Source organism: Hippocampus guttulatus, chromosome 1 (assembly GCF_054856545.1).
Source record: "Hippocampus guttulatus isolate MCC_2025c chromosome 1, RoL_Hgut_1.0, whole genome shotgun sequence".
Lineage (NCBI taxonomy): Eukaryota > Metazoa > Chordata > Actinopteri > Syngnathiformes > Syngnathidae > Hippocampus > Hippocampus guttulatus.
This window is the reverse complement of record NC_141261.1, coordinates 21,163,959-21,177,866: the sequence shown is the minus strand read 5'-3', so window position 1 is coordinate 21,177,866 and position 13,908 is coordinate 21,163,959. Positions and strand designations below refer to the sequence as shown.

Sequence of the window (13,908 nt, the reverse complement as noted above, 5' to 3'; positions counted from 1 at the left end):
ATAGTAGTAGTAATAATATAACATTCCTGCATGCCGAATTAAACTGCAGTCTACTCCTTTGCATTTGCTCATCATTATTTCACTGTAATGACAATTCAGATTCAGATTCAGAAAACTTTATTTATCCCTGTGGGGCAGTGGTGTTTTTACTAATCTAATGTGCACACAATAAACAAAAACATTTTGTGTTATACATGCAGAGTAGATAGTGTATATTTGTTTTTAATTTAAAATGATAATAATTGAATTATTCAATTATTTACTTTATATTTAAAATGAGGTGACATGTTATCAATTAAACAGCGGTTTGAGATTTCTTTGTACGCATGTCGAAAACGATGGCCAATGGAGAGAGGGCGTCAATCCAGATTTGGCTTTCATCACGGAAGTGACGAATCGAGAAAAGGAAGGGCTCGAGTTCACAACAAAGATGGCGGCGGCCGCTGAACAGGCACCGAAAGGCTCACACGTGGGCAAAACGAAAAAGGTAATCCATTATAAAGACAATAAAACGAAAAAGGTAATCCATTATAAAGACAATAACACACGACTGCAGTCGTGTGAATCGTTTTCGGTTAATGCCAGCCTCGACAAAACGGAAAACACGATGATTTATAAAGAAGAGGCATCGATTGACATTGAGCTAATTTATCAACGCGTGCTAACCGAGTTGTTCTCACTCGAGTTTTAAAATGCCCGCTGATAATCTTAGGAGTATGGATGGCTTATTTCTGACAGCCTCGAGCTCGTTACTGGCACGAGAAGAAAGATGAAAGCGACGGTGGAAAACAGGCTGCTGATGCACAGCAGCAGATGCCTCAAAAAACGTCAGCAAAGAAGAGGATGAAAAAAAACGACCATGGACAAGAAAAACGCTTTAAATCTGGGGTAAGACACATTTAATTTTTAAAGCAATTGAAGTTGGCTCAAGTGCTTCCTTTATGTTACAACCGGAGCAATTTTTTCACCAATATGCTCACCAAGCACCACCATCCTCATCAATACTACACCAGTACAGAAGGAAAATCTCCCCAAAAAGACAATGAAATATTATTGGAAGCCACTGTAACATTATGCATGCTTTCAACATTAGCATTGGACTTAACTCTTCAAAATTAAATTGAATTAAAACGTTTTCCTAAATTATGCGCTCATTAACATGTATTGCACTGGGTCTTCTGAATTGTAGGAATCTCATGAAGTTTGAATATCTGTAAAAGGTAGAACAGCAGAATAATAATATTTTTTTGGATGTAGAATAACATTCACACAGTTATAGGTCTAACACAATGAGACAGTACATATTTGTTTGACAGTGTCAGGTTTATCCTCACTTCACATAAAATGGGAAGAACAGTTTTTCAAGTTTGGTGCTCCTGTCATTATTCTGACGTTTATGAAAAGCAAAGACATGACTGATGAGGAACAATTATTAATATACAGATACTCTCTGCAAAAAAAAAAAAAATCCCTCAATGATCAATAACTATCCAACCAAGGAATTTGTACACTGCGCTTGAGGTTTGTCTGACCCAATTATTGGCACTCCCCCAGAAACAAGATGCTTTTCCAGGACCTGCTTCTATTCCCGAAGCCACGCTGCAGAAGTTTACAAGGAAAGGGAAAACGAAAGAGGAGGTCAGCAATTTCCATTCGGTATTTCAATTGTGCTGCTGGCTAAAGCAGGGTTGTTTTTTTTATATTTTTTGTTTTGTTTTGGGGTTGTTTTTTTTCAGGTCAGCAAGCACCACTTAAAGCTGAAAGAAGCCATTGCTCGTTCAGATGAAGCCTCAGAAATGGCCCAAAAACAAGCTGCCCGGTTTGACCTTCTACTCCCAGAAGAAGCAGGGTAAAATATTCATGGCTTGACGAGGTTGTCTGAAAATGCCACACTGTTGTAACTTGATTTATGAACTTCCTCAGGTTTCTAGAAGGAGACGAAAATGAGGACACGTGTACTATCTCACAGCAAGATATCGCAGATGCTGTGGATATAACGTCTGGGACCAAGGTGAGCAATCTTGTCTATCACTCTTGGCCAGTTGTTCACTCTTGTAATTAGGCAAGGGCCGATTACCGCTCTGATGGTTTACCGTGGTTGAAATGGGTACAGAAACAGATTTTATTATTACAGTTGACCTATTTTTATTTACATCTACTTTGTCCTCAGTATTTTGACCTGAATCTGTCTCAATTTGGACCATACCAACTGGATTACAGCAAAACTGGACGGTCAGTAGCCCACTTTCTTCTCCCTACTTGAATTGTGTTTGTGTTACTGATTAAGAGTGTTAATTGTCAAAGCAGTTTCTCAGAATAGTCAATCAGATCAATATCATATATGTAATCAATGTCTTTACTTCAACTTCTTTTCTCATCTTTCAACGTTTCCAGTCAGAATGTACCGATTCAAGCAGTAAAACTAAATAAATATTTCTGTTAAGTTTTGATTGCAATATGGTGGATTAATCATTTTGGGGATAGTATGTATGAATATTTTTATTTGGTGCTTAATTGTTTGCGTCATTGTTTTGATTTAGTCACCTGCTGCTTGGTGGGAGGAGAGGCCATGTTGCTTGTGTTGACTGGCAATCCAAACAGTTGATGTGTGAAATAAATGTGATGGAGTCCATTCGTGATGTTCGGTAAGCCTCAAAAACACGCACGCACACGGACACACACACACACAGATTACGAAGAATATATGCCTTTGCATATTGCTCAGGCATCTTTCTGTGTATATTTCTGCGTCATTTGTGATGTTGTATACTGCAACATCTATGATATTCTTTAGCCTCTCTATAATGTTTTGCGCTATGTCTTAGCATTGAGCTAGCAGGCGTTTGCAAGACGAAGCTATGTGTTTGCTTACATACATAAAGTGTACCCGTCTTTATTTTTTGCTAATTTTATTGCACTACTGTTGGGCTGGTGGGCGGCCCGGTAGTCCAGTGGTTGGCACGTCGACTTCACAGTGCAGAAGTACCGGGTTCAATTCCAGCTCCGGCCTCCCTGTGTGGAGTTTGCATGTTCTCCCCGAGCCTGCGTGGGTTTTCTCCGGGTACTCCGGTTTCCTCCCACATTCCAAAAACATGCATGGCAGGCTGATTGAACACTCTAAATATTGTCCCTAAGTGTGAGTGAGGGCGTGCATGGTTGTTCGTCTCTGTGTGCCCTGCGATCGGCTGGCGACCAATTCGGGATGTCCCCGAATTGGTCGAATTGTCTTCGGGCCTACTGCCCGAAGACAGCTAGGATAGACTCCAGCGCCCCCACGACCCTAGTGAGGATGAAGCGGTTCGGAAGATGAATGAATGAATGTTGGGCTGGTAGTGTCTGTAAACAAAAACAACTTGAAGCGAGCACTCGACTCTTTTCAAGAAATGTTGACTGTCCAACTTGAGACCACACGCTCAGGCAAGAAGGCTGGAAAAATGGTAGCGAGTTTCGTCACATCCTACCACTTTTATGAGTAAAGTATGATTTCAGGGTTTTTTACCCGGACAAAGTTAAACAAATGACTCAACACACAGGGAAGATTGTCTTTCTTCGGCGGAAGTGGATCTCTGAGAGCAAACGACGGTTTAGTTGCTCCGTGATCACACTCAGAGTCCCTTGTGTCTCCTGTCGGACTTTTATTGTTAACATATGCAAAATACAAGAAAACACTGCCCCCGAGATTTGCATACCGCGCCCCCGGTCCAGCCCCTCGGTAGTGATCTGATACGCAGTCTGGTCTACCCGAATACACAAGTCACAGACTTTGCTGATGACAAATGTCCGCCTGGGCGCGACAGCTGTTCCCAAACTGTCTTTTGGTATTCAACAACTCTTTATTCCCAATTCGTTTATTCCCACTTTGTGATTGAGTCAAGCCTTTTTCCATCTGTTCGCCCCCCTTGCTATGACGTGATTACTCAAAAAAAGGCCCTCCGCCCAAATGGCCGACACCTCTGTGCCGAGTATGTCCAGACATGCCCAAATTAACCGAAACTTTAACCATTTTGCTCATAGATTTCTCTATCATATGAATTAAGTTGCTATTGTTCAATTTATGATGCACTCAAAACAAGTGTGCATATTTCAGATGGCTTCACACCGAGACCATGTTTGCAGTGGCTCAGAAGAAGTGGCTGTTCATCTATGACTCAAATGGAATTGAACTTCACTGCATCCGCAAGTTCAACGATGTCCTTCGCATGCAGTTTCTGCCCTACCACTTTTTGTTGGCCACCGCTGTAAGTTTATAATTTGTTAAATGTTTGTGTCAGAAATATCAACACAATAACTACAATTTACACTATTAACTCTTTGGACACACATTTTAATTATGTCATCGTTAGCTCACGCAGTACCGGTGCCTTGACTTACACCTACTAGTTAGCTTTGTTCCGTGACCACACCTCCCCCTTTCTCTCTGTGATCTACAAGGATATGTTAAGTGTCCTGAAAAGCACTATATACTGTACATCTGATGTGTTATTATTACTGTGTTAAATCACTCATGTCATACTGTCTCTTCCCATTGAAATGAACAGAAATGGCATCAATCTGTTCCAGCACCCCAAAAAAAACACAAACAGATATTTTTCGTAACAATATTGTATACACAATGGAACGGGCATAGTAAGTTAACATTTTAGCCATCAAATAAAGCTGCCTTTGTCATTCTTGTTATTTGCCATAATTCACCCTAACAAATGTAATTATTCACCCTGAATGAGGACAAATGATGCTAGACACGATAGGAGGGAAGTAGCACGATAAAAACGGAACTATCGTGTTTGCGACATATATCGCCAGATCTCCCAACTCTAGTCGGAGGGCCAAATCTTTTTTTAAAATTTCTTTTAAGTGTCTCCAGACATGATTTTTACAGACTGTGGCTGTGCCTGAAGTATCTCTTTTGCGAAAAAACTGAGGGGTTGACTGGATTTTGATATTCTGCTGTTGTGCGGTTCATTTCTTCTGTTTTAGAGCATGACGGGTTTCCTGCAATATCTTGATGTATCCGTGGGAAAAGAGGTCGCCGCCATATGCACCAAGAAGGGCCGCCTGGACGTGATGTGCCAGAACCCCTCCAACGCCGTCATCCATCTCGGGCACTCCAACGGCACAGTCACCCTCTGGTCGCCCAGTCAAAAAGAGCCCCTCGTCAAGATGCTGTGTCACCACGGTGGAGTGCGCTCTGTCGCCGTGGACAAAACAGGAACGTGAGTTAAAACTAACGAAAAAGCCCATTTGCAATGTTCCTCTCTTAAAAATTCTGTCACGCCCTTACCATGAATGGTGAAAACCTACGATGGATTGACAGCCCCTAAAACTGTTTGTAAATGCGTATTGATACCCCAAGACGGGGGACAATTGTGTGTTGTGCTTAAATAATCGTCGTCATAAGGAACCTTAAACAGAATAATTGGCATTGCCTAGTACACGTGGAACTGGGCATTCTAATCTTTAGTAAGTTTTTTTTTTTTTCTTCAAATTTGATGTCTACCAAATAATGTGCCCACTGAATATACAGTATATGCGGGATAGCGGCCTGAGCCCTTCCACAAATAGCAAATAATCACAAGTTAGTGATGACCACGGTGGTTTGGAATAGTTAGTTTCAAACATAAAGTTGCCACATTACAGATGAAAAACAGTTCAGTATCATTTCACACGTGTTAAATTGCCCTAAAAAGGAATTGCTTCAAGAGGATTTGATGTTTATAAAAAAAGCACATGAAAATGGTCCGATGACTCTTGTGGCTTGACCTGAGCTCAACTTAGCTTCTCCCCCATATACTTTGTGCTTGTAGCTTGTCTCTCAGTTGAGATGTTACTTGAGCACAGTTCCTTGGCCAAAGGGCAAAGCCTTGACTCATATGAAATCGGGGCCACTTCTGTTTTAATGACCGGTATAAGAATTATGCATTTCATTTGTAACATGTCTTTTGAGCCCCTCGAGGATAGTATACACCATTAACACAACAGTAAAAATTCATTAATATAGGATGAATAAAACCAAAACCATACGGGGCGTTGGTGCCATCTTGTGCCATCTAAGGTAGCGGTCCCCGAACTTTTGTGCTCCATAGACCGGTTTATGGTTTCTGAGCCATTTCATTTCATGTGCAATATGTGTCCTGCGTGCAATGTAAGCCTCAGTCCACACTACCACCACTACTGCTGCTGTTGTTGTGTGTTGTTGAGTTTTGTATTTATTAAACCGTTATTTCATTTATTCTTTTTTTTTTTTTTTACGAAATGCACTAAGGAGTGGCACCCAAATTTCGTTGGATATTACACAATGACAATAAAGGCGATTCTGATTCTGATTAATGTCACAATATTTTCAGGGACCTTTAAGGTGTGGCGGATAAATACAACAAAATAATATGATATGACCTGCATGAAAACTGGGGTATTTTCTAAACATAATAATAAACACGAATCATAACACGAGGAACGTCCTATCTGGTTGCAAAACATTCTCTGGTCTCTATGTTAATGTTTAAACCTGTCTTCAAAATTAGATACACATACAGTATATATCTATTGTTTTAATGTACGTTATTTATTCTTTCTGTGCGGCCCGATACCAAATGACCCACGGACCGCTACTGGTTCGTGGTCCAGGGGTTGGGGACCACTGACCTAAAGGCTCTTCAGAAAGAACACCAAAACAGCAAAGACAGAGTTTTTCAACATATTATGACGGCTAGATTCCCTCCAAAAGTGGCGAACGGCTGGTGGGGGGGCGGGTGTTCTCGCTTCTCTGTATGGTCTGCTATTTTCACCAGGTCGACCGGAGGACACTAATGTCACATTACCTGTTTTGGCAGCTATATGGTGACGTCGGGCATGGACAAAAAGCTGAAGGTGTTTGACGTCCGAACTTTCCAGAACCTCAATTCTTACTTCCTCCCTGCTGGAGCTTCCTGTTTGTCATTGAGCCAGCGGGGGCTGCTGGCTGCAGCCACGGGGGATGTCGTCCAGGTCAGTCACGTCGTCTTGGATGAACAAGGATTCGTTTTAGCGTAAACAGTGGTCAATACGAATGGTCTTCTTTACTAATGGTTAGCCCTTGCAAACATTGATTGTGCACGATAACAGACGCAGAAGCTGATCAGCTTAGCACCAGATTGGATCTATCACACCTGAGACAAATTACGAAATGGCTGATTTTGCCTCTTTAAATAGCATGTCTGAATGGCAGGTGTAGATTTTTCTTTTCCTGGTTGTCTAGTTCCAAATTTTTATCCCAATGTCACATACAGGCCCCCAGAAAAGCTGTACTGTAAATGTATCTGTGGTTTCTTCTGACAATATACAGTACAGTAAACCTCCATTGCAGGTGTACAGGGATGTCTGGAGCTCTCCGGTGAGAAAACCCTACATGGCCCACAGAGCCCAGGCTGCAGCATGTGAGCTACGCTTTTGCCCCTTCGAGGATGTCCTCGGGATCGGGCACGGACAAGGCTTCAGTAGCATGCTCGTACCAGGTCTGACCACATTTGGCTCTTTTGAGGTGCCTTCAGATACGACTTTAGTTTGTTCGGTATTGACTATTGTTATTGTCTGTCCAATGTGTCTTCATGCTGTCTTCCACCATTTGTGGTCAAGCATCAGTTGCTTTAAGGGTTATAACGGAGCAACACTGATGCTATTATTAGCCCATCATTAGTGATTTGTTATTTATTATTCTTAAACAAAGTGGACCTTCCTCAGGCAAAGTTGTCGTTCTGATCTTTATTTTCTCTCTCTCTCTCTCTCTCTCTCTCTCTCGTCAAAGCAAAACAAATTGTACCAATGAAGTCTATCGATGAAGACTGCTGTCAGGCTGCTGAATAAACATACGTGAAAACCTATAACCATTGTAAATAGCACAGCCACCTTATGCTGTGTTTTCCATTCTATTGCTAATTTATTATATTTATTCTACAAATATACTGTATTGCTAATGCTATATTTTATATTGCACTTTTATTGAACTGTGTGCAGTTCTTTCTGAAACATTTATTTTGTGCAATGAACCCAATTTTGCTACTGTAGACTGCAAATTTCCCCATTGTGGGACAAATAAAGGTTATCTTATCTTTAAATCTGTAACTCCTAAATTGGGTCACTCATATCTAAAGGCACCACTGTACTTGCATACAATATAATACATGTTTATTTATGTAGTGCTTTAACAACAGCTGCAGCTGTAACAATATTTAAAAGGTGATTGGATGGTTCAAAGAAAACATAACCTTCCTCCTCATTTTCATTTCCAGGAGCGGGTGAGCCAAACTTTGATGGCCTGGATTCAAATCCATACCGCAGTGCCAAGCAGAGGCAGGAATGGGAAGTTAAGGCGCTGCTGGAAAAGATCCAGCCTGAGCTTATCAGTTTGGACCCCACTCAACTCGGAAAGGTTGATCTTGGCACCTTCCAGCAAAAGCACCAAGACAGAGTGCAGGCCCTGGTCAGTTTGAGAATGCTTGTCATCGAGGTTCAAAGTTATAAGCAACCCTGCTAGATATAAATGAAAACTGTTTGTCTCTCTAGGGCTTTGATCCTCTTGCCAAAGAAAAGTTTGTCCCCAGGCATAAGAAAAAAGGCCGCAGCTCAGCGGGCAATGTGGAAAGGCGGAAGAGGCAAGTCGCTAATATTGACCAGAGGGTAAGTGTGATGACCTTAAAACCCGTCGGCAATCAAATGTTGGTGTCTTGGTGGTTGCATCTGCTGGGGATATCAACAAGTTGTTGCTTTCACCATCCAGGATCTTATAGTGAAAAGTATGGAGGACAAAATGAAGCTGGAGCAAGAACGAAAAGCAAAGGAAAAGAAGATGGCAGCTCTCGCCAGCCAAAAATCAGCTCTGGGCAGATTCCAAAAATAGAAGAGGAGCGAGCCATTGGACCCCTCAAACACTGTGACATCCTCGTTCTGAGTGATGCACGCCGCGTGTGGTCAAAACAAGCCGTGCCACAAACCCAGAAGGAGGACTTTGCTTCTGATGAGTGACGTTCGTTTGTAGTCAGTGGTGAGCGATGTGGCAGTGTAGCTTGTTCATACCTTTAAGCATGTCCTGTCTGCAAAGGAAAATTGAAATTTCTTCAATTCAATAGAAATGAAATGCCAAAGTGCTTGAGTCCATTCAGTGTGACATGAAAAATAACTGATAAGTGGAGGTCAAAAGTAGTTTATTGCTAAGCATAACCACCTCCGCCATGACATTGCTTATATTTGCAAATGGATTATGATTTAACAGCTGATCCCTGCCTTTGTACTTTGCAACTGTTTGTAGGCCAGAAATAAATAGTCCAGCTAAGAAATTTAAACAAAGGTATCCCCATCTTAGTCATTTCAGATTAGAAATCATTTTATGGTGTTCACAATGTGCATGTATTCTGCAGTTGAAATTTCTCCTGACAGTCGCATCAAAATGCAAACACACACAAAAAAAATACTACCGGTAATTGAAATGAAAGGCTGGAAAAAGCACAAAGAAGGAAGTAAAACGACAGCCACAACTTCATCTCCTTTGTGACGCCTGTTTCCTGGTGCTGGTTAAATATTATACACACACTGTTGGCGTAAGCAGCGTACTTTGACTCGTGACAAAGTGTTTTGCGTGGCGGGTAAAAAAAAAAACGGGAATTGTGGAAAGATTTTGACTCCTTTATTGAATGGCCACATTCCGTTCACAGTAATTTCCTCAATGTAAAACACATTTGTTCATTTTTCGGAATACATTGGATTGGATTGAGGAAGTGGAGCAGGATAAACTGAGGTTGAACGGTCGATTTGTTAATATCGCCTCATCGGCACAACCCTCAAACAATGTTTAGTCTCGTCATAAAACAGAATAAATACTGCTCGAATTGGAACAGCGGGGACACCGTGCATTATGTAGAATGTGTTATACATACAGTATGTGTTGCAATGTTCCAATTTGTGTTCAGTGCTGTTATCACGGTAGTTGAGATTTTGCATAATCCCCCTGTAATTACGTATCACGTTTGTACCTGTAAGATGTTTCATTTGCTAAGAAACATTCTGCTTCTGTCATTCTTATTTAACGACCAGTGTTAGAATAAAATACGGTAAAAACGAGCTCAGTACATGCGATACAAATGTGAAGGTATGCAGCCAACAGGTGTGTGGTGTCAAATTTATTTTTCTGAGCAGCTCTGCAGCCATGACGGTGACGGGATGTCAAATAGCTAATATTGCCTACCAAGGTTGATGTTAAGTTTAAAACATGAACTACGTTAGTTGCACTCCTGTGGGACAGCATTAGTTACTCAGTAATATAGATGAGCGCAGCTGGCTGACAAAAATCACCTTCCGTCGAGTGTGCTTCCATAAAATGAATTACTAAAACTAATTAACATTGTTCATCTATCAATTCCAGTGACATATAGTGACAGGACAAAAAATTAAATGCTCTTCTACAAGATGGCAGAAAGTACAATGAACATGTGTGTCCTGCAGTTTACATTCATACAAAAAAAATGAATTCAACAAAACGGGCTCAGATTTGTTTTTTCTAATTTAATATCTGTGCCTTGACTCATCAATGTTGGGAAACAGGTCTGACAATAGTTTGTGCCAGTGCAAAGATGCTCAGATCATATCTGATGAACTCACTTCCTGCAAGTGTCCCTTTTGGTATCAACACTGACAGTATAAAAAAATTGAATTTATTTACACCAGCTGAACAAGAATGTGTGCTTCAAGAATGAACATGGCAAGTTTGAAAAACAAACAAAAAGAAATATTTTAGGATAACTGATGCCATTTGAAACATGGTCATTTTGACCAAGAATGAAGCCCTTGAAATTTCGGCCTGTATGAGCTTATTGGTGGGATATTTTCACTTGAACTTGTCAGCCAATTGTAAAAGGGCTTCTCTTTGGACACTGGTGTCAAACGCAAGACCCAGGGGTCAGATGCAGCCTGCCAATCCTTTTATGTGGACCACAAAAGCAAATCATGTGTGTCCATTTCCGTGCCACGTTCCTTGCTACATTCTGTACAAAAACGTATAACGACGTGTCATCAAGTTATACCTTCCTAAAATTTGAACGTTTTTAAAAAAAAATTCTGGAGGTGATATCACAAAAAAAGATACATGCAATAAAACTGAATTCAAACCCCCAGAAGCCATCTTCCAATTTTCAAAATTCTTTCTGTGTTGTACTCATGTTGAAATGGCCGTTCCAAGTCCCCCTTTTTGCATACTGTCATTTTTATAAAAGTACAGAATTTCGCCCCACTCACGCCTCCTTCCACAGGCCAAGCGCTGAACCCAGCAGGGCACCGACTTTGCACTTGCACAAGGATGCTCGCGTGCTCAACCACAGGCACTGTCCCGATGAGTGGATATCAGCCCAGTAGTACAGCATATCACGAGGTGGAATGTGGTGCACCGACACCATGGCTTGGTAGCAGCAGCGTCCATACGGCATAGGTGGTCCACCAGAGAACAGGGGAGAGTGTGTAGGCAGGATGCCAGCTGCCTGGGCGCACACCCCCACAAACACATCTTCGGGGGGTTGAGCCGTGGATAGGGGCGACACAGAGGCAGCCAATGATATTTTGAGCAATGCGGAGCGGGATAGAACATATGCTGTACCACTGCAATAGTCTGGCAAAACAGATGACGGGTAGGCCTCATTTGGGACATAATGCTTGCTGCGAGGGTCTCGGTTCGGAGCCACGCGGAGATGCACTTTGCCGAGATACAAGTCACTTTGTTCGTACGGGCTGTGGCTCTTGTTCAATAGGTGCAGGAGTGCGCTGGGATTGAATAGGACGTCGTCATCCACTTTGGCCACAAAGTGAGCCTGGGGGCAGAAGCGGCGCACCCAGCTCTGCAGGGCTAAGGTTTTCAGGGTCAGGTTGGCGTACGAGTCCAGGAAACGCCCTTGAACCAAGTCCCCTTGCTCCCTAGCCTCCTCAAAGAGCATTTTGGCCAGTCCTGTGTCAGATGGAACACCCAGCATGAAGAGGGTCATGACCCTCAAACCACTCACGTTGCTCTCCCCGCCCCACGTGTCCCTGATGGCTTGACGTGCCCTGTGGTGAGCAGGGGCCGAGATAACCACGGTGATGAGGTACGGCTTGGCACGCTGGCACACCAGCGGACTGGGCATGAGCAGAAACTCCTCGGGTCTGGTGGGAGGTACGTTCTGTGGGGGGAATATGCGGGCATGTGGCTCCCGCACGGCGCTCATCCGCAGAGACGTGATCCAGTACTCAATGACGTCCACGAAGAGCAACGCGAAGACGGCAACGCTAATGATGGCAACGCACAGGCACGACAAGAAGCCAGAGCGCCCCCCTCGTTTTCCCAACCTTGGTATGCATCTCCACAGCCCCCGAACGACCATCGTCGATTCCACGCGGTGGTCGCTCCTCCTCTCACGCTGCGCGAGCCCCGCGGATGCTGCGGGCGCTAAACGTCAGCACAGATGTGGGCGAAGCAGCTGCGCACACGACACGATCGAACGAACTGTCGATTGTGACACGTTTAATAAAAATGTGCCAAAGTACGCAGTCCACTCCACCACCCGCACCCTCCATAGAAACTATGCCGCACAGTGTCTCGAGCAGAATGAGACGCGCTTGCAACGGAAGCCCGTTTGATATTAAGATTTGCTCGAGGAACGTGCTGCTAAGATGTCAATATTCACGCAAGTTGTGTCAAATGCCACGCTCACGGGCTTACTTAAATTTTTCACGCTAAGAACAAATACCACGCGGGGAAGAAAAAATAATTTTGTTGTTGTTAAAAAGGTACCATATTGGGAAGAAAAAAGGGGTTTCATTTTTTAAAAGGGGCTGTCGCTCCAGCGCTCTGATTGGACGTTGTTACTGTCAGTTAAGTGGACTGTGAGTTTGCCCTTTTGTCCCGTGCCCAAACCCGCTTCCCCCGTGCACGCGCTATTTTTATTTTTGGATTTTTTTTTTACTGCGAGGACTATCACCGTGTGCGAGTGGCTAGTTTTGTCCCCAAAAGAACTTAAGGACTCATTAGTGATGTCATTTTCAGTTACTCCTGTATTGTATTGCATAGCGCACTCTTTCTTAACTGTTTTACTCGGTTTTATAATCAGGGCGACAGGATCGGGAAAACGGTGGGCGATTGTACTTTTGTCCCAGTGGACATCCATCCATCCATTTTCCGATGCGCTAATCCTCACAATGGTCACGGGGGGAGGGGTGGAGCCTATCCCAGCTGTCTTTGGACAGTTGCCGGGGGACACCCTGAACCGGTTGCCAGACAATTGCAGGGCACACAGAGACGAACAACCATCTGCGCTCACACTCGCACCTAGGGACAATTTAGAGTGTTCAATCAGCCAGCCATGCATGTTTTTTGGAATGTGGGAGGAAACCGGGGTACCCGGAGAAAAGCCACCTAGGCCCGGGGTGTCATGATTCGGTTTAGGGACCAACAGGTGGCACTGTAGGGCTCCCCCGGCAGCTGCACACCTGTTGGTCATAGGTAATTAGGGCCTTAAAAGGACTCCCAGCCCGAACACTCAGTGTCGGGTCATTGTTGCTTCTTGCTACTGTCATGTGTGTTGCTGTTTGCTCTTAGTTTCTGTCATGTTTAGTTCATTGTAGTGATGGGTCCATGAGGCCTCATGAGGCGTGTCGACACAATGACACACTGTGTTGATACTGTGCTGATACTGTGTCGCTGACCACTGCCACCTGCTGGACCTTCAAAATCCCTGCAGCCAACCCACTTGACAGGCTGAACAAATTGATTTGATGATGAAGTGTATACAATGCACTACCTCACTCTACCCACAAGCACCATTGTTTGTTGTTGTTTATGCTGTTTATATTGTCTATACTGTTCAGATTACATGTCTTTTTTATACAGTGTAGCTGCTATCCTTTCTTAGCTGTGTGTGT

At 43.2% G+C, this 13,908-nt stretch overlaps 2 protein-coding genes across 2 annotated transcripts; one reads left to right on the top strand and one right to left on the bottom strand.

The window, feature by feature from the left end:
* The first annotated feature begins 411 nt into the window (after nucleotides 1-411).
* On the top strand, nucleotides 412-10,089 carry wdr46 (WD repeat domain 46). The gene is made up of 14 exons (XM_086118653.1): nucleotides 412-487; nucleotides 739-888; nucleotides 1,555-1,638; nucleotides 1,737-1,849; nucleotides 1,924-2,011; nucleotides 2,171-2,232; nucleotides 2,541-2,645; nucleotides 4,088-4,238; nucleotides 4,978-5,213; nucleotides 6,831-6,984; nucleotides 7,343-7,490; nucleotides 8,265-8,455; nucleotides 8,539-8,652; nucleotides 8,753-10,089. The coding sequence occupies exons 1-14, from the start codon at nucleotides 431-433 to the stop codon at nucleotides 8,870-8,872; spliced, it is 1,773 nt and encodes a 590-aa protein (XP_085974779.1). The 5' UTR covers nucleotides 412-430; the 3' UTR covers nucleotides 8,873-10,089.
* b3galt4 (UDP-Gal:betaGlcNAc beta 1,3-galactosyltransferase, polypeptide 4) lies at nucleotides 9,634-12,605 on the bottom strand. Its single transcript, XM_086118666.1, has one exon. It carries the CDS (start codon nucleotides 12,369-12,371, stop codon nucleotides 11,256-11,258), a length of 1,116 nt encoding a protein of 371 aa, XP_085974792.1. The 5' UTR covers nucleotides 12,372-12,605; the 3' UTR covers nucleotides 9,634-11,255.
* Nucleotides 12,606-13,908: the final 1,303 nt, after the last annotated feature.